Source organism: Macaca mulatta, chromosome 11 (assembly GCF_049350105.2).
Source record: "Macaca mulatta isolate MMU2019108-1 chromosome 11, T2T-MMU8v2.0, whole genome shotgun sequence".
In the NCBI taxonomy this organism is placed as follows: Eukaryota; Metazoa; Chordata; class Mammalia; order Primates; family Cercopithecidae; genus Macaca; species Macaca mulatta.
Window position 1 is genome coordinate 120,439,904 of NC_133416.1, and position 25,452 is coordinate 120,465,355.

Genomic DNA, 25,452 nt, shown 5'->3' on the forward strand with positions numbered 1-25,452 from the left:
CTGTGACCTCAGGACTCCCTCTGAGCTTTCACAGTGCTGGAGCGGGGGAAGTTGCAGGCAAATTAATCCCAGAACAGGGTTGGGGGCAGCCTGAAACCTGAGGCCCTGCCCCTCCTGGAGTTCCCTGCCTGCTTCTGTGCCCTCTATGGGCAGCTGGGACCCACACCCCACTGCCCTGGTGTGTGATGTGTCCATCATGGCCATGGCAGCTTCCGGGCTGCAGCTGGGGTCTGGTTGCCCAGTAAGGCTGAAGTAAGGAACCATCATCTCCGGGCTGACACCCCAGGCTGCACGCTCCTCGTGGAAACGCCATCTGTGAGCTGGACACACAGCCCACAGCCCTGGATAAAGAGATTTATTCATAGAGCGTTCCCTTCAATGCGGCTTCAAATACTTTTTAATTTATTAAATAAAAACATCATGAAAGCCATGAATCTAGTGCTCTCTATCCCGGTGGCTTCCTGGCCTGGTCTCTGGGAGGATAAGGGTCAGTAGCAGGCTGGGGTGGAGAGCTCATTTCTTGCCTTTGCCCTTCTCCTTGCCTTTCTGCTTGCCCTTCTCCTTGCCCTTTGCTTTGCCCTTGCCCCGCTTCTTCTTGGATCTGAGCAGGGAGCGCACCAGGTATCCCTTCCAAAAGGCCTGGATTAACGTGGCCGCCCGCACCATGCGCACCATCTCCTGCTCCGCCTCCATCCTTTTCTTGGAGTTGATCTCTCGTTCTTCCCGGATCTGCACAAACTCTTCCACCAGCACTTTGTGCCTCCGCTTCAGCTCCTCCAGAGCGATCTTCTCCTCCTTGTGAACAGCTTCCAGATCCTCCAACTCCTCCTGGGGCGAGGGGTGGGGCTGGGGTCACCATGCATAGAGCGCCTCCTCCCACCCTCCTCCCTGAGGCCCCCCACCCTTCCCAAATGGGCTTCTGCCCCAGCGATGCCCCTAAGCTAAGCTGTTCAGCATCTCGGTCCCAGTGAGGTGGATGGGGAGAGGGGATTGGCTCCATCCCAGCTCTAGGAAAGACCCCACTGAAATAATTTCAGGAACAGGAAAAGAACACGGGCTTGTGAATTGGACAGACTTAGTTTTAAGTCCCAGCTCTGCCACACCTCAACTGACTTCACCTTTCAGGCTTTCGTTTTTCCTCATCTGAAACATGAGGACGATTCCAAACCCAGGGGCTGTTTCTAGGATTAAATGACCCAATGGACACAATGTACTGGACATGAGGCCAGGCACATAGTGGGGACACAAGAAATGGAGGCTGCTGCCATAAAAGCAGTCTGTTCCACAAGACACCAGAGGAGAAGGAACTTTCTCAAGCTTCAAACGGAGTTCCAGAGTTTTTCCTTATGTCTAACCATAGCCTCTCCTGCTGTCATTTACACCTGTTTTCCTTCCTTCCACTGACGTTTACCCAGCATCTACAAAAAGCAGAGCACTGCCAGAGAACACAGAGCTGGGTGGACAAGGTCCCTGCCCTCAACCAACCCACAACCCTCATGCGGCCCAGAGAAACGAGAGTCCCAGCCTGCAAAGCTCCCCTCTCCAGGCCCTGACGGTTGCCCAGGACAAGATTCTGACTTGCCCTTCTCTGAAGAGCACACCTGGCTTTGGCTCACTCTGGCTCATGTTACCTCCAGTGCTCCCCAGGCTTCTCTGGCCTCTGGGTTGGAGCCATAGGCCACCAATGTTATCCCAGTGGTGGGTGAATGGTTTGGGGGTGTCTCGATTTGAAGGTTCTCACCCCCTGAGCACTTCCTCCAGGCCAGACCCTATGCTGGACACACACTTGCAGCTATGGTGTCTCACCCAATCCCTGCCAGGGTCCCAAGATGGTAATTACTGCCTCTGCTAATCAGATGCAGAAACGGGCTTGGGAAGGTCAAGTACCTTGCTTAAGGCCACACAACTGGCACATCTCAGGTGCTCAATAAAAACTGGCTGAGGGACTGAGTGATGCGGTGGAGGCAGGCTCCCATCTGAGTCTGTGGGGAGGAGCTCCAGCTTGTGGGGGTGCTGGCAGGAGCCCATACAGAGGAGTATAGGATGTGGACACTAGATGGAGCCACGATCATTAGGCCCAGTGTCAGGCCTTTCTAGCCAGTCGCTTTTTTTTTTTTTTTAATAGAGACTGGGTCTTGCTCTGTTGCCCAGGCTGGTCTTGAATTACTGAGCTCAAGCGATCCTCCCACCTCGGCCTCCCAACGTGCTGGGATTACAGGCATAAGCCACCACACCTGGCCTTGCAGCTTCTGGCTCTTTTCTTTCCCACCTCTCATTCTGCCCCAGGCTGGACAAACCCTTTAAACAGAGGCAGGTGTTCCCCCCAGAGAGGCTCAGAAGTTTGCCCACTCCATGGGCCATCCCAAGGCTGCTCTTCCCATTCATCCCATTCCTAGAAGGTCTTCGGAAAAGCACGCAAGAGAGACTTATTCAGCGACAAATACCTGCTTCTCACCCATCTCTGTATCATATTTCTGGATCCAGTTCTCGATTTCCGTTTCTACTTTATATTTCTTCTAGAAAAGATCCAATTTGTCATTGTTTGATGAAATATATTAACAATCAACAGCACTGAGCCCTCTGTGCATCACCAGGCCCTGTGGCAGGTGCTTGACATGCCTCGCCTATTGAATCCGCGCAAGGAGGTTCTCTTTTCTCCATTTCACAGGCAAGGAAACTGAGGCTCAGACATGCTATCTCACTTGCCCAAGGTGACAGAGCTAATGGGTGGCAGAGCCTGAATTTGAAACCAGCAGCCTGGTTCCAGGACATCCTAGGCAGAGGAAGCAGCAGGTGCAAAGGCCCTGAGGTAGGAACAAGCTTGTGTTGTTTAAAGGACAGAAATCGGCCTGGCGTGGTGGCTTATGCCTGTAATCCCAGCACTTTGGGAGGCTGAGGCAGGCAGGTCACTTGAGGCCAGGAGTTTGAGACCAGCCTGGCCAACATGCCAAAACCCCATCTCTACTAAAGATACAAAAATTAGCTGGGCATGATGATGCACGTCTGTAATCTCAGCTACTTGGGAGGCTGAGGCAGGAGAATTTCTTGAACCCAGGAGGCGGAGGTTTCAGTGAGCTGAGATCATGCCACCACACTCCAGCCTGGGTGACAGAGCGAGACTGTTTCAAAAAATAAAAATTAAAAAAAAAAAAAAGGACAGAAATCGAGTCAGTGTGGCTGGAAGGGAGTGGCGAGGAGGGTAGTGGTCCCCAACAAGGTTCAAGGGAAAGGCTGTGTTACAGAGGGAGTGTCAGCAAAAAGAGGCTGTATTCTCAGGAAAGGGTGAGGTAAAGCCACTGGGTGATATAGATGCAGTGGAGGGACATGATCTAATCTTGTTTTTAAAAGATTATTTCCACCATAAAAAGCAATGAAGCACTGATCCCTGCTACAACATGGGTGAACCTTGAAAACACGGTGCTAAATAAAAGATTCCAGACACAACTGCCACAGAGGATTCCATTCATATGAAGTGTCCAGAATAGGTGAATCCAGAGACAGAAAGCACATTAGTGATTGCAAAGGACAGGGGTAAGAAGAGAATGGGGAGTAACTTCTTAACGGATATGGAGTTTCATTTTGAGGTGATCATGTTTTGGAACTAGATAGAAGTGGTGGAATTGGGGTCGCACAACTTTGTGAATATACTAAATGACACTGAATTGCTCATTTTAAAATGGTTTCATATTATATAAGTTTCACCTAAATTAAAAATAAACAGGCTGGGCCAGTGGCTCATCCCAACCATTTGGGAGGTTGCGGTGGGAACAGGAGAATTGCTTGAGGCCACAAGTTCTAGACCAGCCTGGGCAACATAGCAAAACCCTGATTCCACAAAAATTAAGAATTTTTTTTCTTTTGAGATGGAGTTTCACTCTGTCGCCCAGGCTGGAGTGCTGTGGTGCGATCTCGGCTCACTGCAACCCCACCTCCTGAGTTCAAGCAATTCTCATGCCTCAGCCTCCCAAGTAGCTGGGATTACAGGTGCACGCCACCACGCCTGGCTAATTTTGTATTTTTAATAGAGACAGGGTTTCATCACATTGGCCAGGCAGGTCTTGAACTCCTGACCTCAGGAGATCCGTCCGCCTCGGCCTCCCAAAGTGCTGGGATTACAGGCGTGAGCCACCGCGCCTGGCCAATAATAATAATTTTTAATTAGCCAGACATGGTGACATGCCCCAGTAGTCCCAGCTATTCATGAGGGCTGAGATGGGAGGATCGCTTGAGCCCAGGAGTTGGAGGCTGAAGTGAGCTATGATCACGCCACTGCACTCTGGCATGGGTGACAGAGTGAGACCCTGTCTCAAAATCAATCAATCAATCAATCAATCAATCAATCAACCTCTTAATCCTACAGAGCAAGAGCACTTAGCTTGGGCACCATGGATAGGCCAGCTTCAGGGGGCCTGGGCTCCCTGGGGAACTGTCCACTAGGATGTGTATGTGCATCTGTGCCTTCTTGCTGGGGGAGAGGCCCGTGGCTTCCATCAGATGCTCAAGAGTGTGACACTAAGAGACTGGGGACAAGTATTAAAAAGGGTGCCTTTTACGAGGAAAGAGATTTAGAAGTTGGGTGTGTGCTAGGCCTGGGTCTTGGCTGAGATGATGAAGGAGAAGGCAAATGAAGGTTTTGGGTTTTTTTAAGAGACAAGGTTTCACTCTCTTGCCCTGGCTGGAATGCAGTGGCGCAGTCATGATTCACTGCAGCCTCCAAACTCCTGGGCTAAAGTGATCCTCCTGCCTCAGCCTCCCAAGTAGCTGGGACACACATCACAGCGCCTGACTTATTTATCTTTTATTCTTTGTACAGACAGGGTCTTGCCGTTGCCCAGGCTGGAGTGCAGTGTGTGATCACAGCTCACTGCAGCCTCCGCCTCCTGGGTTCAAGTGATCCTCCCACCTCAGCCTCCCAAAGTGTTGGGATTACAGGCATGAGCCACCTTACCCGGCCAGAAATGATATTTATTGAACACCTACTATGCACCAGCTCTCTCACCACCATCTCATGTAATTCTCGTGTAACAACCATTAAGACCAATGTTAGCATTTTCATTTCCAAGGTGTGAAATCGGCAGCTGGGCAGGAGTTGAGTAATTTGCCTGAGCTTCATGTGCTACTTCTTCATTCCTTTGCATGGCACCCAGCCTCTGAAGATGTGGGTATTATCCCTGTGAGGTCTGAGGAGTTGAGGAACTTGCCCAAGGTCACAAAGCTGGCATGTAGCAATGCTGGGACAGGGTCCCAGTTTCTCTATCCCCCATCCCCAGGCCTGTGTGTTGCCCCTTCCTGCCTCCCAGGAGACATTGGCTCGGATTTGGGCCTTCCCTGCTCCTGTGTCCTTCCCCTCCACCACGCCACTTCCTGAGTAGCTGGTGCAGCCCTGCCCTGCCCAACACTGCTGGACCTCCAGGAGTGATGGGACAGTCCCACCCATCCCCCGCCCCAGGGGCCCCACCGGCCCATCCTCCCTGCTTCCCGCTTCCCACTTCCCGGGGCACCTTCCTCAGCGCCTGCTCCGCCTCCCGGTTCTCCATGACCAGGTTGTAAAACTGTGACTGCAGCTGCAGGATCTCCTGCTGGATCTTGGCTACCCTGGCCTGTGATGCCCGGAAATCGGCTTTCTGCTGCTTCTCGGCCTCCTGCTTAGTGCGAAGGAGGCTGTTCTCTGAGAACTTGAGCACCTGGTGCAAGTGGTTTTTCAGTTCTTGGATCACAAAGTTCTCCTTTTCCACCTGAGCCAGGAAGAGAAAGGGCTCTGTTAACACCTCCATGCCCAGCCGGGCACAGTGGCTCACGCCTGTAATCCCAACACTTTGGGAGGTTGAGGCAGGTGGATGACCTGAGGTCAGTAGTTTGAGACCAGCCTGGCCAACATGATGAAATCCCATCTCTTCTAAAAATACAAAAATTAGCCGGGCATGGTGGTGCATGCCTGTAATCCCAGCTGCTCGAGAGGCTGAGGCAGGAGAATCGCTTGAACACGGGAAGTGGAGGTTGCAGTGAGCAGAGATATCACACCACTGCACTGTAACTTGGGTGACAGAGTGAGACTCCGTCTCAAGAAAAACCGTCCATACCAACTGACAGTCACCAGAGGCTGGCACCACTGCATCCTCCCTCGGGGCCAGGCATGCCACCTGGGTTATTATCTCTCTAATCACACCCCCAACTCCGCAGTGGAGGTCAGGGACAGCCTGATTACAGACAAGAAAGCTGAGGCTCAAGGAGGTGGCTTCATCTGTCTGGGGTTGCCCAGCTCAATGGGGTCCTGAAGCCAGGTTTGTCTGACCTCGAGCCCACGTTCTTGGCCACCACTTTCTATTTCCTTGCACAAATGAAGGGTACAAGCTTGTTGGATTGAGGCCACCGGGGAGGACCGGGACAGCAGTGATCCTCCTCCTGGGGACACAGGAGGGGAGGCCCAGCTGGCAGAGACACTTGGTGGGGTGCATGAAGGTGTGCGATGAACACAGGCTGCAGGGATCACCACCAGGCTCTCTCCTGAGGGCCTATGCCTGGCTTGTCCCCTGCCTTGGGTGGATTCTCGAACAGGAATGGGGGTGGAGGATGAGACAGTTTTGTAAAGAAGCCCTCAAGGCTTCTCATATACACTAGAGTCTCCCTCTGAGCACAGTGGTGCTATGGCTGCTCACGTCACCATCTTGGGCTTGGGTCAGCTGGCAGCAGGCCTGCCGGGCATCTGCTCACCTCCTGCACACTGGGGGCAGGAAGGCAGCGCCTTTGGGGCAAGCCCATCCTGCAGGCAAGGCTTGAGGCACCAGGAGCTCGGAATATGATCAGCAGTCAGAGCTCTCCTTGTAGACTCCCCACACGTGCCTGATTGGTGTCTCCCCTCATTGTACACTGAGGTTCAATGACATGAAATTTGTCCACCTGGCAAAAATGGCATTTGACCCCAGGTCGGTCCAAGGTGAAGCCCCAAGCTGGTTCTAGCACCTGAATGAGACCAGCAGGGCCACCTGTGTCCCTCTGCCTATTCCTAGATGATGCCCCTTCCACCTTACAAGTAACCTCACTGCCCGAGGGCCCAGCAGCCCGTGCTCTGTCCACTCAGCAAGTATACATCATGCCCCTCCTTTGGACAGGCTTACTAGGGACACAGTGGCAGGCTGAAAGAGACAAGGTCCCCTTTTCTTGTGGAGGAGCCAAACCTCTCAAGACCACACATATCACACACAGATATGTTATCCACAAAGTTGGGTGAATGTTACCAACAAAGTCAGATGAATGCTTTAAAGGACAAATTCAATGAGAAGTGCCCAACCCAGCACCAGGGAGGAGGGTAGTGAATAGTTTCCCAGGACCTTGAACCTCTCATCAGTGGTGGGGGATAGAAACAGAAGGGCCTGTGACAGTGCAGCCTGGCTACCGCCCATGTCTGTTCTCCCCAGAAAGGCTGTGGGGTAGAATGTGGAACATAACACGGCCCGGTGACAGGTGGTGGGTCCTTCCTAGCACCTCTCTCTGCTGGGTGTGGCTACAAGATGTGCATGGAAGTTCTGTGTGCCACCTCCACATGTGTCCTTAAGGGGCAGAACCAAGCCCTCTCCTCCCCTTTCCTCCTTCCTGTTGGCTGGACCGGGGGCCACATGATGGGGAAAGCTGGAGCAGCCATCTTGGCCCACAGGCAGAAGTCCTACGTGGGGTCAGCAGGAAAGTCACATTGAAGAAGCCAGATCTCTGACAACTTGGGGAGCAGAGATGCCACACCAGCTCCGGTATTTCCACTACAAAGAAATATATTGCCGTCTTAACTAAGCCAAAGCTATTTTGGGTGTCTCTGTTATAGCAGCCAAATCTGTACTCACACATCATCTCACAGGATTTTTGTAAAGATTTAGAGAGAAAATGTATGTAAAACAAATACACTGTATGTGTCCAATATGACAATTATTATTAGGTTTGGGATCATGCTACCGTTTCTTTTTTTTTTTTTTTTTTTGAGATAGGGTCTTGCTCCGTAGCCCAGGCTGGAGTACAGTGGTGCGATCTCAGCTCCCTGCAATCTCTGCCTTCTGGGCTCAAGTGATCCTCCCACGTCAGCCTCCTGAGTAGCTGGGACTACAGGTGTGCACCACCACACCCAGCTAATTTTGTCTTTTATGTGGAGACGGGGTTTCACCATGTTGCCCAGGCTGGTCTCGAACTCCTGAGCTAAAGTGATCCACCTGCCTTGGCCTCCCAAAGTGTTGGGATTACAGGCGTGAGCCACCACACTCCCATTTCCCTTCTTAAAAATTCTTCTAGCTGGTGTGATACGCCTATAATCCTAGCTACTCAGGAGGCTGAGGCTGGAGGATCCCTTGAAGCTAGGAGTTCAAGACCAGCCTGGGTAACAGAGTAAGACCCCATTTCTTTCCTTTCTTTTCTTCTCACCCTTTCTTTCCTTTCCTTTCTTTCTTTCTTTTAATTGAGACAGAGTCTCACTCTGTCACACAGGCTGGAATGTGATGGCACGATCTTGGCTCGCTGCAACCTCCACTTCCTGGGTTCAAGTGATTCTCCTGCCTCAGCCTCCCAAGTAGCTGAGATTATAGGTGCCCGCCACCATGCCCAGCTAATTTTTGTATTTTTAGCAGAGATGGGGTTTCACCATGCTGGTCAGGCTGGTCTCGAACTCCTGACCTTAGGTGGTCCACCCGCCTCCGCCTCCCAAAGTGCTGGGCTTACAGGCATTAGCCACTGCGCCCAACTAATTTTTTGTATTTGTTTTTTAGTAGAAACGGGGTTTCGCCATGTTGGCCAGGCTGGTCTTGAACTCTTGACCTCAAGTGATCCATCTGCCTTGGCTTCCCAAAGTGCTGGGATTATACATGTGAGCCACCACTTCTGGCCAGAGACCCCATTTCCAAAAAAAGAAAAAAAATTTAATTAGGCATGGTCGCATGTGCCTGTAGTCACAGCTACTTGTGAGGCTGAGCCAGGGGGATTGCTTGAGCCCAGGAGTTCAAGGCCAGCCTGGGCAACATAGTGAGACCATGTCTCTACAAAAATTTAAAAAATTAGCCAAGAGTGGTGGCGCATGTCTGTAGTTTCAGCTACTCAAAAGGCTAAGGCAGGAGAATTGCCCAGGAGGTCAAGGCCACAGTGAGCTATGATCGTGCCACTGCACTCCAGCCTGGGTGACAGAGCAAGATCTTGTCTCTAACACTAAAAACTAGCTAGAGACCAAATTCCTTGATTAGGTCTCAAGGCCCCATGTGATCTGTCTCCTTCTCCTGCTTTCCCAGCCCATCTTTGCCCCTTCCCTCTAGCTCACTGGCATTCTCTGGGTTTCTGAACTAGCCAGGCTTATTCCTATCTCATGACTGAGGTACACTCTACCCTCCACCTGGAACAGGGGTTGGCAAACTATGGCCCACAGGTTGAATCCAGCCAGTCACTTGTATTTGTAAGTAAAGTTTTGTTGGAACACTGCCCATTCATTTATATATTGTTTGTGGCTGCTTTCCCCCTATAACAGCAGAGCTGAGTTGAGTAATTGCAACAGACCATCTGGCCCACAAAGCCTAATGTATTTACTATCTGGCCCTTTGCAGAAAAAGTTGGCGGCCAAGTGCTGTGGCTCACACCTGTAATTCCAGCACTTTGGGAGGCTGAGGTGGGAGGATCACTTGAGACCAGAAGTTCAAGACCAGCCTGGCCAACATGGCAAAATTCTGTCTCTACTAAAGGATACAAAAATCATCCAGGCATGGTGGCACATGCCTGTAATCCCAGCTACTCGGGAGGCTGAGGCACAAGAATCACTTGAACCTGGGAGATGAAGGCTGCAGTAAGCTGAGATCACACCACTGTATGCCACCTTGGGCATAGACTAAGATTGTCTCAAAAAAAAAAAAAGTTTGCTACTCCGTAGCTTGGAAGGTTCTTCCTCACTGTACTTGCCTGGTTCACACCCTCGCATTCTTCATATCTTGGCTTCAATGTCCCTGACCCTTTTGGTATAAGTTGAGTTCTCCTGTAACACTCCCTTATAGCACATTGTCCTTCTCAAAACTGTAATTAAATGAGTTTTTAATTCCTACCTTCCTTACTGTGAACTCCACGAGGCTGCAACCACATGGGCTTATTTATAAGACCTGGTACCTAGTAAGTACTTACAATAATGTGTGGAGTAAATGAATTAAAAAAAGAAAGAAAGAAAGAAAAGCTATTTAGGCCAGGCGCAATCCCGGCACTTTGGGAGGCCAAGGCGGGCAGATCACTTGGGGTCAGGAATTCAAGACCAGCCTGGCCAACATGGTGAAACCTCATCTCTACTAAAAATAAAAAAATTAGTTGGGCATTGTGGCAAGCACCTGTAGTCCCAGCGACTCGGGAGGCTGAACCAGAATTGCTTGAACCCAGGATGTAGAAAATGAAATAAATAGAGGTTCCTCTTCAAAGGGACTTTCCTCCCAGTCTAATTCAGAATAGGTAGTAACCTCTCTTAGAACCAAAATTTACTCAAAGACCTGTGCTAATATTCTTCAATTCAGCTAGCTATAATAAAGAAATCAATAGGCCAGTCGCCATGGCTCACGCCTGTAATCTCAGCATTTTGGGAGGCCAAGGCGGGTGGATCACGAGGTCAGGAGATCGAGACCATCCTGGCTAATATGGTGAAACCCCATCTCTACTAAAAATAAAAATAAAATAAAAATAAAAAAAATTAGCCAGGCATGGTGGCAGGCACCTGTAGTTGCAGCTACTCGGGAGGCTGAGGCAGGAGAATGGCGTTAACCCGGGAAGCAGAGCTTGCAGCGAACCGATATCATGCCACTGTACTCCAGCCTGGGTGACAGAGCAACAGTCCATCTCAAAAAAAAAAAAGAAGAAAAAAAAAAAGAAATCAATATACTCTGTTCTTAGCTCCCACATTTTAGCTTAGACATTTGCCCTGGCATACCTGAACCAGTCTGAGCAAGCATTAGGTGATAGCCTACTCGTCTTCCTTATTTGGAGGTGTTTTTCCCTCTCTCAGCATTCCAGAAGTTACTTCCTCTCTTCCTTTGTTCCCCTCTGCCTTTGCCTCTTTTGGGAAGTTCTAAGTTGCTAGCCAATCGGGTTGAGTACAGAATGTGAGGTCCCGTTCCAGGCAATGGAAACTGGACACAGCAGAGGGTGGATGCGTCAGGTTATAAATGACCCTGTCTCTTTTGTTCACGTGTGCTCTCGTGGGAAGACTGCTAGTGAGTGGCACCCTTTCTGCAGAAAGTAAACTAGCCTTGCTGAGAGATCCTTTGTCTCAGTGTTGATTTTGGTGACACCAAGTACGCATTCCCAACACAGGAGGCGGAGGTTGCAGTGAACCAAGATATTGCCACTGCACTTTAGCCTGGGTGACACAGCAAGACTCCATCTTTAAAAAAAAAAAAAAAAATCATGGGGGAGGCCAGGCACAGTGGCTCATGCCTGTAACCCCAGCACTTTGGGAGGCCAAGGCAGAAGGATCTCTTGAACCCAGAATTTCGAGACCAACCTGGGCAACATAGCAAGAGCCCATCCTTACAATCAAAAAATTAGCCAGCCATGGTGACACACACCTGTAGTCCCAGCTACTTGGGAGGGTGAGATGGGAGGATTGCTTGAGCCTGAAAGATGGAGGCTGCAGTGTGCTGTGATCATGCCACTGCACTCTAGCCTGGGCAACAGAGTGAGACCCTGTATGAAAAAATCAGTCAATCAATTGGCCAGGCGCAGTGGCCAGCACTTTGGGAGGCCGAGGCAGGAGGATCACTTGAGGTCAGGAGTTCTAGACCAGCCTGGCCAACATGGCAAAAACCCATCTCTACTAAAAATACAAAAATTAGCTGGGCGTGGTTGCATATGTCTGTAATCCCAGCTACTTGGGAGGCTGAGGTGGGAGAATCACTTGAACCCAGAAGGCAGAGGTTGCAGTGAGTTGAGATCATGCCACTGCACTCTGCCCTGGACAAAGAGCGAGACTACATCTTAAAAAAAAAAAAAAAAAATCAATCAATCATTGAGGAAAAAACCAACCAACAAAAAAGATTTGTGTCACACCTTCAGTAATTTCAGCAGTACTATGAAACAATACCTCTGCATTCCTCTTCTTCATTCTCTCCGCCAATTCATTTTCAAGAGTATCGATGATTTGTTGGTTATTACTATTCTGTCTATTGATATCCTGTATGAACTGGGCCTTATCCCTCGCTTCCATGGGACTAGTGACTAGTTTTTCAAATAGGAAACCACGAAGCTCTATTAGGCTGTCAATAAAATTCTGGGCTTCTGCACTTCTACTCTGCGTCTGCATCTGCAGGAGCCTAGCAGCCTGTGGGTTGCTGAGCAAGAGTCTCAGGACATTCTTGGTGGAGTCTTTGATCTGCTGCGTAAGTGGTGAGAGGCTGGATTTCTGCAGCTCTATGGAAAGGAGGCGGTCTCTGAGCCACCCTTCCTCCTCAGCCTCTTCCTGCTCCTGCAATTGCCTTTCTTTCTCCTTCAGGCACCTGACGTTTTCCAGGAGGACCTGGCAGAGATCCTCGTGCTCTCTCACTGCCCTCATGATGTCCTCCCCCAGCACCCCCTCCACATCCTCTCTGTTGGATGCCACATATGACAGCAGGGTCACCAGCTCCACCTTGTTGATCGCCTCATCCAGGATGGACATGATCCTTTTGGCCTCAATGGTGGTGAGTTTGGTCCTAGAGGGAACCAAGGGTTTTAGTGGGTCAGCTGGCCTTTTAGATGGGTCTGTCTTTGGCCCTATTCTGGTGATGGCAGGGGCCTGATACAAAGGGGCCATGGCAAGAATGTCTAAAGCCATCTTGTGAGCAGCCCTCTGTGCCTCTGTAGGTCCGCAGAGATGGAGACTTCGGTAGACTACTTGGGTCTCATGCTTTTATTGTCTCTGGCCATCCTGCAAAAGGAAGAGGTAGGTGTGAGTGTAGCTGTGCTGACATCTGTGTGGTTAGTGTGGCTGCAGAAACCACAACTGTTGACATTAAGAGTTCATCTTAGGTCCTCTGTCGCTTTTACACAGAACCTTTCTCTGGAAGCAGTTTTCAGCTTTGTGAGGGTGTTAGGGCCACAAGGGCAGGGAGACCAAGCCTGGAGGCGTCTCAGGCACATGTGTCAGGCAGGGACTAGCCAGGAAGACAGATGCCATTCTAAGGATTTAAAACCAGAGACTGGTTACCTCAGTGATGGGAGAGTTGAGAGGCCAACCAGGGGAAGACAAAGCCATCCCACAATTGTCAATGGCAGGAAGCCACCACATGAAGAGGTGGTGAGCCTGGGGCCCAGGGTCACCCAGGGGAAGCTTGAACTACAGCCATCAGTTCCCAGAGGAGCTAGAGACATTGCCGGAAATGCAGGTGAAAGAACGGTGGCAGTGGGGGAGGAGAAATACCCGGGTTTCTCTCTTTCTACTGCCCTTGGCCAAAACCAGCAGGAAACCAACTGACAAGGGAGCCTGGGCAATGGAACCGCAGGCATCAGCCTAAGTCTGAGCAGGACAGGGACAGGGACAGGGCAGACAGTGGTTAAGACTAACAGGACTAGGAATGGCACATTTTCACTGATTTTAAAGTTTTTTTTTTTTTTTTTTTTTTGGTTTTTTTGAGACAGAGTCTTGCTCTGTCACCCAGGCTGCAGTACAGTGGCACGATCTCGGCTCACTGCAACCTCTGCCTCCTGGGCTCAAATGATTCTCCTGCCTCAGCCTCCTGAGCAGCTGAGACTAGAGGCACACACCACCACGCCTGGCTAATTTTTGTATTTTTAGTAGAGACAGGGTTTTGCAATGTTGGCCAGGTTGGTCTCAAACTCCTGACCTCAGGTGATCCACCTGCCTTTGCCTCCCAAAGTGCTGAGATTACAGGCCTGAGCCACCACGCCCGGCCATTTTTAAGTACTAATTTTAAAAATTGGTGGCATGGATGGTGGTGAAATACAACTTTGAAATACAATTTAAAAAACCATTTCACTAAATGCGATGTTGCATTCTGAATTGGATTCTGGAGTGGAAAAAGGACATTAGTGGAACTGGAGAAATCCAAATCCAAATCCAAATCTAGTCTAAAGTTTAGTTAATAGCATTGTACCAACATTAATTTTGTAGGCACTCTGTTACCCTAGCTGGAGTGCAGTGGTGTGACCATGGCTCACTCCAGCCTCAACCTACTGTGCTCAAGTGATCCTCCTGTCTCAGCCTCTCAAGTAGCTAGGACTACAGGTGCTCGATGCCTGGCTAATTTTTTAACTTTTTGTAGGGATGAGCTCCACTATGTTGCCCAGGCTGATCTTGAACTCCTAGGCTCAAGCAATCCTCCTACCTTAGCCTCCTAGTGTTGGGAATACAGACATGAGCCACTGTGACGGGCCTAATTTTGTGGTTTTCACAAACACATCAAGTTTATCTAAGATGTTAACATTAGGGGGAGCTGAATGGAGGGCATACAGGAACTCTCTGTACTATCTTTGCAACTTTTCTATAAATCTACATTTATTACAGAGTAAAAAGCTTAGCTAAAAGACTGTTTCAGGCCAGGCCTGGTAGCTCACACCTGTAATCACAGCACTTTGGGAGGCCAAGGCAGGCGTATTACCTGAGGTCAGGAGTTCAAGACAAGCCTGGCCAACATGGCGAAACCCCGTCTCTACTGAAAATATGAGAGAATGCCAGGCATGGTGGTGCATGCCTGTTACTTGGGTTAATCCCAGTTACTTGGGAAGCTGAGGCATGAGAATCTCTTGAACCCAGGAGGTGGAAGTTGCAGTAAGCCAAGTTTGCATCACTGTACTCCAGCCTGGGCAACAGAATAAGACTCTGTTTCAAAAGATAGATAGATAAGTAAATAAATAACTGTTTCAGAAAAATCTGTAGGGCAGAGATCAGTAATTTATATTGCTTTCATAGTACCATGGCTAAAAGTACTAGCTTTGCACTGCCCCGCTTGGGTTCAAATCCTTGCTGGGGGTCTCTGGGCTGCTCATTTAATCTTCCAGAGCTTGGGCTTCCTCAGCTGTAAAACAGGAGTCCTCAGGATCAATGAGAAGCTTCCAGCACATGGCCTGCATGCTGTAAAAGTTCAGTAAATAACTAATAGCATTAACACAGGAAAACGAAAATCCCAAGTCCAGGACTTTAGTGATTTCTGATGCAACTATCAAACGAACACCTGCTGCCTTGGCCAGGCACAGGGGCTCACACCTGTAATCATAGCACTTTGAGAGGCTGAGGTGGGAGGATCGCTTGAGCCCAGAAGTTCAAGACCAGCCTGGGAAACACAGCAAGGCCTCATCTCTTAAAAAAAAAAAAAAAAGAGAACACCTACTGCCCAGGATGTCTGTCCACCCGCCAACACCATGTCTCAGATGGACACCCACCATAACATCCCCATCCCTCACCATGATTCTTCTGCTTCTCTTCCCCCTTATCCTGTTTGTTCTCCAGGTTAAGTATCAGCATATGACATCCCTATATATACCTGTTTATTTGTTTATTGTCTGTCTTTCCCCCCTCTCCTAAGAAGTAAAGCACCAATGAAAGCTGTAAGTTACTGCTTACAGGTTACCTGTGCCACTTTTATTTTCATATTGTCTGTAGATGTGAGAAATGTTTTGAAGAAAGAATCATTAGGACTTGATGAGTGAAAGAGTTTTGAGTTTGGGTGACTGGTAGAGAAAGATGGGGCCCTTAAGAAACTATGGCAGAAATTGGGAGAGGAAGTTTGGAGGGGAGAACAATGAGCTCACTTTTAAACTCATTGAGCTCTAGTTGCCGTACTGAGTGGACAATGGTGTCTTGGCCTTCCCATGATCCATTTCCTCTTTTTTTTTTTTTTTTTTTGACACAGGGTTTCACTCTGTCACCCAGGCTGGAGTGCAGTGGCATGATCATGGCTCACTGCAACTTCGACTTCCTGGGCTCAAACAGTCCTCCTGCCTCATGCTCCCGAGTAGCTGGTACTATAGGCACGTGCCACCATGCCCAGCTAATTATTGTATTTTTATTTTTGTAGAGATAGGGTCTCGCTGTGTTGCCCAGGAGAAGGAAGTGACACTTGAAGCCACAAAGATATCTTCAACTCACCAAACCAAAGAGCACACCAAGAGAATGGCAGGGAATCAAAGAAACACCTAAAGTGACTAAGAACGAAAAAGAAAGGCAGGCCAGATCAGGTGCTAAGGATGTTTAGTTCCTTGGCAAGGCAGAATGGATTCAAAATCAGTCCAGGTGTCATGGTTCATGCCTGTAATCCCAACACTTTGGGAGACTGAGGCAGGAGGATTGCTTGAGCACAGGAGTTTGAGGCTGCAGTGAGCTATGATCAGGCCACTACACTTCAGCCTGAGCAACAGAGTGAGACCGTCTCTTAAAAAAAAAACAAAAAAACAAAACAAAACAAAAAAACAACCGGAAGCCCCTTTGGGAGCAGAGGACTGAGGATTATCTTCAGTCACTTTGGTTCACACACACTTCCTGTTCCCTAATGAATCTCATGAGATCCTTTGAGGCTTTTCCTGAAGACAAAGTTTTAGGAGGCTGGGCATGGTGGTCACACCTGTAATCTCAGTACTTTGGGAGGCCAAGGAGGGAAGATTGCTTTAGCCCAGGAGTTCAAGATTAGCCTGGGCAACAAAATGAGACCTCTACAAAAAGTTAAAAAAAAAAAAAAAATTAGGCCATCACAGTGGCAGGTACCTGTAGTCTCCGCTATTTGGGGAGCTGAGGCAGGAAGACTGCTTGAGCCGGGGAGGTTGAGACTGCAGTGAGCCATGATCGCACCACTGCACTCCAGCCTGCGTGACAGAGCAAGACCCTATCTCTCCTCTTTTTTTTTTTTTTTAGCCAGAGTTTTGCTCTTGTCGCCCAGGCTGGAGTGCAATGGTGTGATGTTGGCTCACTGCAACCTCTGCCTCCCAGGTACAAGCAGTCTCCTGTCTCAGCCTCCCCAGTAGCTGGGATTACAGGCATGTGCCACCATGCTAGCCTAATTTTGTATTTTTAGTAGAGGCAGGGTTTCAGCATGTTGACCAGGCTGGTCTCGAACTCCTCAGGTGATATGCCCACCTCAGCCTCTCAAAGTGGTGGGATTACAGGTGTGAGCCACTGCGCCAGGCCTAGATCCTATCTCATAAGTGAAAAAAAAGTTTTAGGGACAGCCATGGAGCTTTATCAGCCTCTCCGAGGATGAAGGATCTTTGCTCATGGCCACAGGATGAATGTGAACAAGGTAGTTAATGAATGCAGTCCTCTCCATTGTAACCCAAAGTTCTCAGGCATAAATCAAAACGCCTGAATTCTTCAGAGAATGCGGCTGGAAATGCAACGTTATATGAAATGTTTCCAATTTGCTTTCAGCCAAATTACCTCTTTTGCTTTAAAGGGCAAACTTGTTTTCTTTGATTATGATGACACTCATCAGTTCTTGACAGCTCATTTTCGTGAACAAGAAAAAGCCCATGGAACTAGGATTGAGGGGAAATGCATCTGACTCTGACGACAAAAATGACTGGAGAAACTCTTTTCCTTGAATCCTAATATGATCATTTCATGTCCTTTTTAATGCCACTAACCTTAATATTTAAATCATTTCCAACTTAAGCATCTCCTTTTAAAATTCCTGCCCTGAGAGTGAAGCAAATTGTTAATGGATGGGAAACTTTAATTGGATATTCCCTTTATTTGTCATTAATTCTGCTGATGAACTTTATAAATGGAAATATATCTTTATCATGCAAATTATACCTCATCTTCATTCAAACAGGCTTGTTGGATATTTTATTACTTTCACTCTTAGAATATTTTGAGGAAAAAAAAGATTTGAACTAAATTATATATTTTTCCCCCTGGAGAGAAGGAAAAAACCCAACACTTACAACTACCCTACAAATCCAAACGGGCACGTGGAAAAGTCAGAAGGTGTTAAAAAAAAAAAAAAACCGAAACAACTGGAGTGTGGAAGATGGATTTCTCTCTCTCTTTTTAAATTTACTCTTAATTTAGGTTCTGGGGTACATGTGCAGGTTTGTTATACAGGTAAATTACACGTCATGGGGGTTTGGTGTACAGATTATTTCATCACCCAGGTAATAAGCACAATACCTGATAGGTAGTTTTTCCATCCTCATCCGGATCTCATTTTAAGGAATACCATTTTAACATTAGCTAAGTAAGTTCTTGAGAACTTACTGTGTAGCAGACACTGTTCTGAATGCTATATACGAACTAATTCCTTTAATCCTTGCAAGAACCCTATGAGGTAGGTGCTATTACCTCTATTTCACAGATGAAGAAAGGGAGACAGAGAGAGGTTAGATGATTCTAGTTAGTTTACAGCTAGGAAGTGACAGAGCCAGCACTCCATCAGCAGTAGTCTGTCCAGTCTCTTGATTTTAAGATTGACTTCTGAGCCGGGCGCGGTGGCTCACGCCTGTAATCCCAGCACTTTGGGAGGCCGAGGCGGGCGGATCACAAGGTCAGGAGATCGAGACCACGGTGAAACCCCGTCTCTACTAAAAATACAAAAAATTAGCCGGGCGCGGTTGTGGGTGCCTGTAGTCCCAACTACTCGGGAGGCTGAGGCAGGAGAATGGCGTGAACCCGGGAGGCGGAGCTTGCAGTGAGCCGAGATCGCGCCACTGCACTCCAGCCTGGGCGACAGAGCGAGACTCCGTCTCAAAAAAAAAAAAAAAAAAAAAAAAAAAAAAAAAAAAAAGATTGACTTCTGGCCAGGCGCAGTGGCTCACGCCTGTAATGCCACCACTTTGGGAGGCTGAGACAGGTTGATCACTTGAGGTCAGGAGTTTGAGACCAGCCTGGCCAACATAGTGAAACCCTATCCCTACTAAAAATACAAAAATTAGCTGGGTGTGGTGGTGGGCACCTATGGAGGCTGAGGCGGAAGAATTGCTTGAACCTGGGAGACGGAGGTTGCAGTGAGCCAATATCGCACCACTGCACTACAGCCTGGGTGACACAGATTGCATCTCAAAAAAACAAACAAACAAACAAACAAAAAAACAAGGTCTTGCTATGTTGCCCAGGCTGGTCTTGAACTCCTGGGCTCAAGAGGAATTTTCTTTTTAGCCTCAGAAATATCTCACTACCCTCCAAACCTCTAGCTTTCTTCCAAACTCTGTATGTTTTATCTGAGTCTTTCAAGTCTAGAGAGGGGTAAAGGGAGGGGCTAGAAAGAAGCAATAGATTCATGATGAAACCTGCTATCTGAAGCAACTACTTCACAGTAGGTGCTCAATAAAGAAATCACTGTTGCGGTTGGGCTCGGTGGCTCACACCTGTAATTCCAGCACTTTGGCAGGCCGAGGCAGGTGGATTACCTGAGGTCAGGAGTTTGAGATCAGCCTGGGCAATATGGCAAAACTCCGTCTCTACTAAAAATACAAAAATTAGCCGGGTGTGGTAAAACATGCCTGTAATCCCACCTACTTGGGAGGCTGAGGCAGGTGAATCACTTGAACCAGGGAGATGGAGGTTGCAGTGAGCTGAGATCGCACCACTGTACATTCTAGCCTGGGTGATAGCGTGAGACTCCGTCTCAAAAAAAAAAAAAAAGAAAAGAAAAAATCACTGTTGAATAAATGAGATGGCAAACCCAGATTTACCAATAGGCCTGTCTCCTCACTGGGAGATGCTGGCATAATAGGATAATGTTGTTTTGCAAAATATATATGTCCTGAATTGGAGTCAGAAAAGAGAGTCATTTTTTTTTTTTTTTTTTTTTTGAGACGGAGTCTCGCTCTGTCGCCCAGGCTGGAGTGCAGTGGCGCAATCTCCGCTCACTGCAAGCTCTGCCTCCCGGGTTCACGCCATCCTCCTGCCTCAGCCTCCCGAGTAGCTGGGACTACAGGCGCCCGCCCGCCACCACGCCTGGCTAATTTTTTATATTTTTAGTAGAGACGGAGTTTCACCATGTTAGCCAGGATGGTCTCGATCTCCTGACCTCATGATCCCCAGCCTAGGCCTCCCAAAGTGCTGGGATTACAGGCGTGAGCCACTGCGCCTGGCCGAGAGTCATATTTTCATGATAAAACTATAGGCCAAGAATTGGCCTATGAATTGTTTTGCATCCCTTTACTCAGGGCTTGGAATTTTTTAAATAAAAGATTTAAATGTAATTAAGTTTTTACTTTTCCATAGTTGAGTGGTTTCTTTTTTTGTCTTTCTGTGACTAGTTTTGAACTATTACCCAATCCTCCTCTCTCGTTCTTTTTGAGAACCTGTGTTTTACGGTTTATAATTGGTCTGTAAAAGATTCCCAGGCTAGGGCTGCAGCAGTGAAAGCTGGAGGTATTGACAGATGGGACCCTGTTTGTAATGCTGCCTGGGTGGCTGTAGGCTCTAGGATTATCTGGTGCTTTGGAGACAGAGGACACGGGATAGTGACTCAGGTTGGGAGGGAATGTGCCCCCCTCCCCGGACAGATTTCTATGTTGCTGGTTATGATGAAATACTTTCCACTGGCCACAAGCTATAGAGACTTGGGCAAGTCCTCTTGATCCTCTGGGCTTTCATTTCCTCATTACTGAAGTGGAAACTAAAAACACATCTGGAATGCAATTCCAGTGTCTCACCACTTCCTGGCTGTGTGGCTTTGGGTAAGTCGATTAACCTCTCCAAGCTTTGGTGTTCTACCTGTGAAATGGGGACACAGCACTGTTGTGGGAATGAAATGAAATCCTTGCTCAAAAGTGTTACGCTTTTATGACTTTTAGTACTACTTCAAAAATTATATGTTAATATCAACACTTTAATATTTCTTAAAATAGATGTACCTTTCAACAAAATAATATGGTATATGTTTTTGTCAAAGGCTTTATAAAGAGCCAAAACAGAGGCAGTTTTTACTCCTTTTCACTATTTCGTTTTTAATTTTGCTGGTTTCTACATTATTCATGTTCTCCTGTTAGTGACTGAAGAAGACCGAGCTCCCTTAAATCACTCCCTGTTGTCCAGTCTCCCCTCCTTATCAATCAGTTCATCAGGAATTTTAATTCCTCTTTTGGTTACAGTGTCACTTTAGAAATGCTTATTTCTGGTTATATCTAACTGTAGACAGTATCACTTCGGCAGTTTCAGACAGAAGGATTTCCTAGTAGTGAATTTAGATTATTCTACCATCAACTTCTCCAACTTGAAAAAAATATTTAACTACTACACACCTATTAGAATGGCCAAAATCTAGAACACCGACAACTCCAAATGCTGGTGAGGATGTGAAGCAGAAAACTCTGTCATTGTTGGTGGGAATGCAACATGGTGCAGCCACTTTGGAAGACGGTTGTTTTCTTACAAATTTAAACCTGCTCTTACTGTACGATCCAGCAATCATACTCCTTGGTGTTTACCCAAAGGAGTTGAAAATGCATGTCCACACAAAAACCTGCACACAAAAAAAGCTTATGGATATTTATAGCAGCTTCATTCACAACTGCCAAAATTTGGGAGCAACCAAGATATCCTTCAGGAGCTGAATAGCTAAATAAACAGTAGTGCATCCAGACAATGGAATACAGGATTATTCAGTGTTAAAAAGAATGAGCTGTCAAGCCATGAAAAGACATGGAAGAAACTTAAATGCATATCACTAAGTGAAAGAAGCCAATCTGAAGAAGCTGCATATGGTATCACTCTAACTATATGACATTCTGGCAAAGGCAAAACTATGGAGATAGTAAAAAGATCAGTGTTGTCTAAGGGCTAGGGGAAGGGAGGGATGAATAGGCAGAATAGGGAGGATTTTTAGCGAAGTGAAAATACTATGTACCTTACTACAATGATGGATACCATCGTTATACATTTATCCAAATTCACAGAATGTACAACACCAAGTATGAACCCTTATCCCTTATGTAAACTATGGAATTTGGATGCTGCTGCTGATGTGTCAATGTAGGTTCATCAGCTGTAACAAATGCACCTCTCTGGTGGGGGAAGTTGATGGTGGTGCAGGCTGTTCATATGGGAATAGGGAGTATATGGGAACTCTCTCTACCTTTCTGTCAATTTTGCTGTGTATCTAAAACTGCTTAAAAAATAATATCTTAGGGTTGCAACCCTTTATGGGGCAGTGAAATCAATTTGCCGACTGGGACTAGTGTTAAAAATAAATGAAACAGGGTCAGGCACGGTGGCTCACGCCTGTAATCCCAGCACTTTGGGAGGCTGAGGCGGGTGGATCACCTGAGGTCAAGAGTTCGAGACCAGGCCAGGCGCAGTGGCTCACGCCTGTAATCCCAGCACTTTGGGAGGCCGAGACGGGAGGATCACGAGGTCAGGAGATCGAGACCATCCTGGCTAACACGGTGAAACCCCATCTCTACTAAAAATACAAAAAATTATCCGGGTGCGGTGGCGGGTGCCTGTAGTCCCAGCTACACGGGAGGCTGAGGCAGGAGAATGGCGTGAACCCGGGAGGTGGAGCTTGCAGTGAGCCAAGATTGCGCCATTGTACTCCAGCCTGGGCGACAGAGCAAGACTCCGTCTCAAAAAAAAAAAAAAAAAAGGGTTCGAGACCAAGCCTGGCCAACATGGTGAAACCCCGTCTCTACTAAAAATACAAAAATTAGCAGCGCATGATGGCGGGCACCTGTAATCCCAGCTACCTGGTAGGCTGAGGCAGGAGAATTGCTTGGACCCGAGAGGCGTAGGTTGCAGTGAGCTGAGATTGCACCACTGCATTCCAGCCTGGGCAACAGAGAGGGGCTCTGTCTCAAAAACAAAACAAACAAAAAACAGCCTATCTCAAACCCCTCCTGCTCTCAGGCACTAACGTATAATGTTACTTTATGTCAGAAACCAACTCCCCCATGAACAATTTCTCCCTGGATTAACAATTTCTCATTCTTTAGGTCTTAGCTCAATGGCTACCCCTTCTCAGACAGGAACACACAGCACTTTACAACCTGTGGAAATTCTCTCACCTTTCCTGCATGGTACTAACCACGCGTGTAATTTTTTTTTTTACAGCTCTATTGAGGTGTAATTTACATTACCATAAAATTCACCCATTGTAAGTATAAAACTCAATTACTATTTTTGTAAATGTATCTAAAGTTGCCACATCAGTTTTAGATACAATCCTGTTTTAGAACATTTCTATCACTCCACCAAATTCCCATGAGCTAATCTGCAAACGATCTCTGTTTCCACTCACATTTTTTTGTTGTAGTTGTTTTGTTTTTGAGACTGAGTCTCGCTCTGTTGCCCAGGCTGGAGTACAGTGGCGTGATCTCAGCTCACTGCAACCTCCACCTTCCAGATTCAAGCAATTCTCGTGCCACTGCACTCCAACCTGGGCAACAACACAAAACTCCATCTCAAAAAAAAAAGAAAAGAAAAATCGTAAAGCTCAGATCAAAATAATGAAATACTCATTTGCTTTTTTTTTTTTTTTTTGAGACAGAGTCTCACTCTATTGCCCAGGCTGGAATGCAGTGGCATGATCTCGGCTCACTGCAACCTCCGCCTCCTAGGTTCAAGTGATTCTCCTGCCTCAGCCTCCCAAGTAGCTGGGAATACAGGGGCCCGCCAGCATGCCCTGCTAATTTTTGTATTTTTAGTAGAGACGGGGTTTTGCTATGTTGGCCAGGCTGGTCTCGAACTCCTGACCTCAGGTGATCCACCTGCCTGTGCCTCCCACAGTGCTGGGATTACAGGCATGAGCCACTGTGCCTGGCCTATGTTTAACTTTTTAAGAAACTGCCAACTATATTTCAGATTGGTGGTACCAATTGGTATTCTGCTGTACCTACCAGCAATATATGAAAGCTAGTTTGTTTATTTATCTACATGATGATATTTGGGATTGTCTTTTTGATTTTTAAATGTCTACTCAACTCTTTTGCCCATTAAAAAAATGGAGTTGTCCTCTTGAGTTATAAGAGTTATTTTTATTTTCTACATACAAGTCTATTATAAGACACATGAGATTTGCAAATATTTCCTCCATGTCTGTGTCTGTGGCTGATCTTTTCATTTTCTTACGAAAATATCTTTTGAACCTCAAAGTTTTTCTTTTTTATATATTTTTTTGAGACAGGGTTTTTCACTCTGTGGCCCAGGCTGGAGTGCAGCAGTGCAATCATGGCTCACTGCAACCTCCGCCTCTTGAGTTCAAGCGATTCTTCCACCTCAGCCTTATTTATTTATTTATTTATTTATTGAGATGGAGCCTCGCTCTATCACCCCCGCGGGAGTGCAGTGGCACCATCTCGGCTCACTGCAACCTCCACCACCCGGGTTCAAGAAATTCTCCTGCCTCAGCCTCCCGAGTAGATGGGATCACAGGCATGCACCACCATGCCCAGCTAATTTTTGTATTTTTAGTAGAGACAGGGTTTCACCATGTTGGCCAGGCTGGTCTCAAACTCCTGGCCTCAGGTGATCCGCCGCTCGGCCTCCCAAATTGTTGGGATTGCAGATTGAGCCACTGTGCCCAGCCCTCAGCCTCATTTAATCATCACAAGAAACTCTCTATCTTTAGTAGGTACAAAGAGATTACATTTTAAGGACGGAGATGGGAAATAAATTCCAAAGTTAGGACAAAGGCCAAAGTGGTATAATAAAAATTACCTAATTTATTTATTTATTTGGGACAGAGTCCTGCTCTGTTGCCGAGGATGGAGTGCAATGGCGCGATCTTGGCTTACTGCAACCTCGGTCTCCCGGGTTCAAGTGATTCTCGTGCCTTAGCCTCCCGAGTAGCTGGGATTACAGGTGCACCACCATGCCCAGCTAATTTTTGTATTTTCAGTAGAGATGAGGTTTCACTATATTGGCCAGGCTGGTCTAGAACTCCTGATCTTTAGTGATCTGCCCGCCTTGGCCTCCCAAAGTACTGGGATTACAGGCGTGAGTCACCGCGCTAGGCAAAAACAACAACAACAAAAACAAACAAAAACTACCTAATTTAAACACTTAAGTGAGATGGCCCGCTCACCGAGGAACGTATGGTCGTTGGGTGGAATGGGAGGGGACTTATAAACCCCCCTCCCACCCACAGCTCCCATGTTTGACTTGAAATAAGTTAACTACGATGTGACTCTGCTTGACTGGTGTCCTCGTCGTTTTAGGGATGAGGGAGTGGGGCCATGAAGTGGGCAGGTAGAAGGGGAAGAATGGAGGCCGGCTCCCTGCAGGCTGTGGAGCCAGAGGTCCAGACTGAGGCAGGGGCTGAGGGACGGGGTCCTGAAGCTGAGACGGGATCGCAGCGGGGGCTACCAATTTCTCAGGGAGCCAAAGGACATCGGGCTGAACCCCATTCCACATCTCCCCCGATCCGCGACCCTTTCCCACCTGGTTACTCACCCGCTCTGACGGCTCCAGGTTTCCCTAGCCACAGTTACCGCCGCAGTCCCAGCGTTGCGAGGTTACCCGCCAATCTCAGAAGGCGGGACTCTGTGTCTGACTGACCTTTCTTTTCACCATTCAATTTCTTGTTCCGCTCAATTGTC

General features: G+C 47.7%; 1 protein-coding gene and 1 long non-coding RNA gene across 4 annotated transcripts; one reads left to right on the forward strand and one right to left on the reverse strand.

The window, feature by feature from the left end:
* Nucleotides 1-379: 379 nt before the first annotated feature.
* On the reverse strand, nt 380-25,418 carry IQCD (IQ motif containing D). Of its 3 annotated transcripts, XM_028829936.2 has the most exons (5): nt 25,307-25,418; nt 12,068-12,889; nt 5,502-5,735; nt 2,445-2,516; nt 380-828 (listed from the first exon to the last, which is right to left on the reverse strand). In XM_028829936.2, the coding sequence occupies exons 2-5, from the start codon at nt 12,794-12,796 to the stop codon at nt 514-516; spliced, it is 1,350 nt and encodes a 449-aa protein (XP_028685769.1). In that variant the 5' UTR covers nt 12,797-12,889; nt 25,307-25,418; the 3' UTR covers nt 380-513. The 3 variants fall into 3 exon arrangements, with proteins under 3 accessions (XP_028685769.1, XP_028685770.1, XP_028685771.1); XM_028829937.2 differs by lacking the exon at nt 2,445-2,516; XM_028829938.2 differs by lacking the exons at nt 2,445-2,516; nt 5,502-5,735.
* Nucleotides 12,815-17,738, forward strand: LOC144333109 (uncharacterized). Its single transcript, XR_013401481.1, has 2 exons — nt 12,815-12,904; nt 15,996-17,738. It is a non-coding gene; the product is annotated as an uncharacterized LOC144333109 (long non-coding RNA).
* Nucleotides 25,419-25,452: the final 34 nt, after the last annotated feature.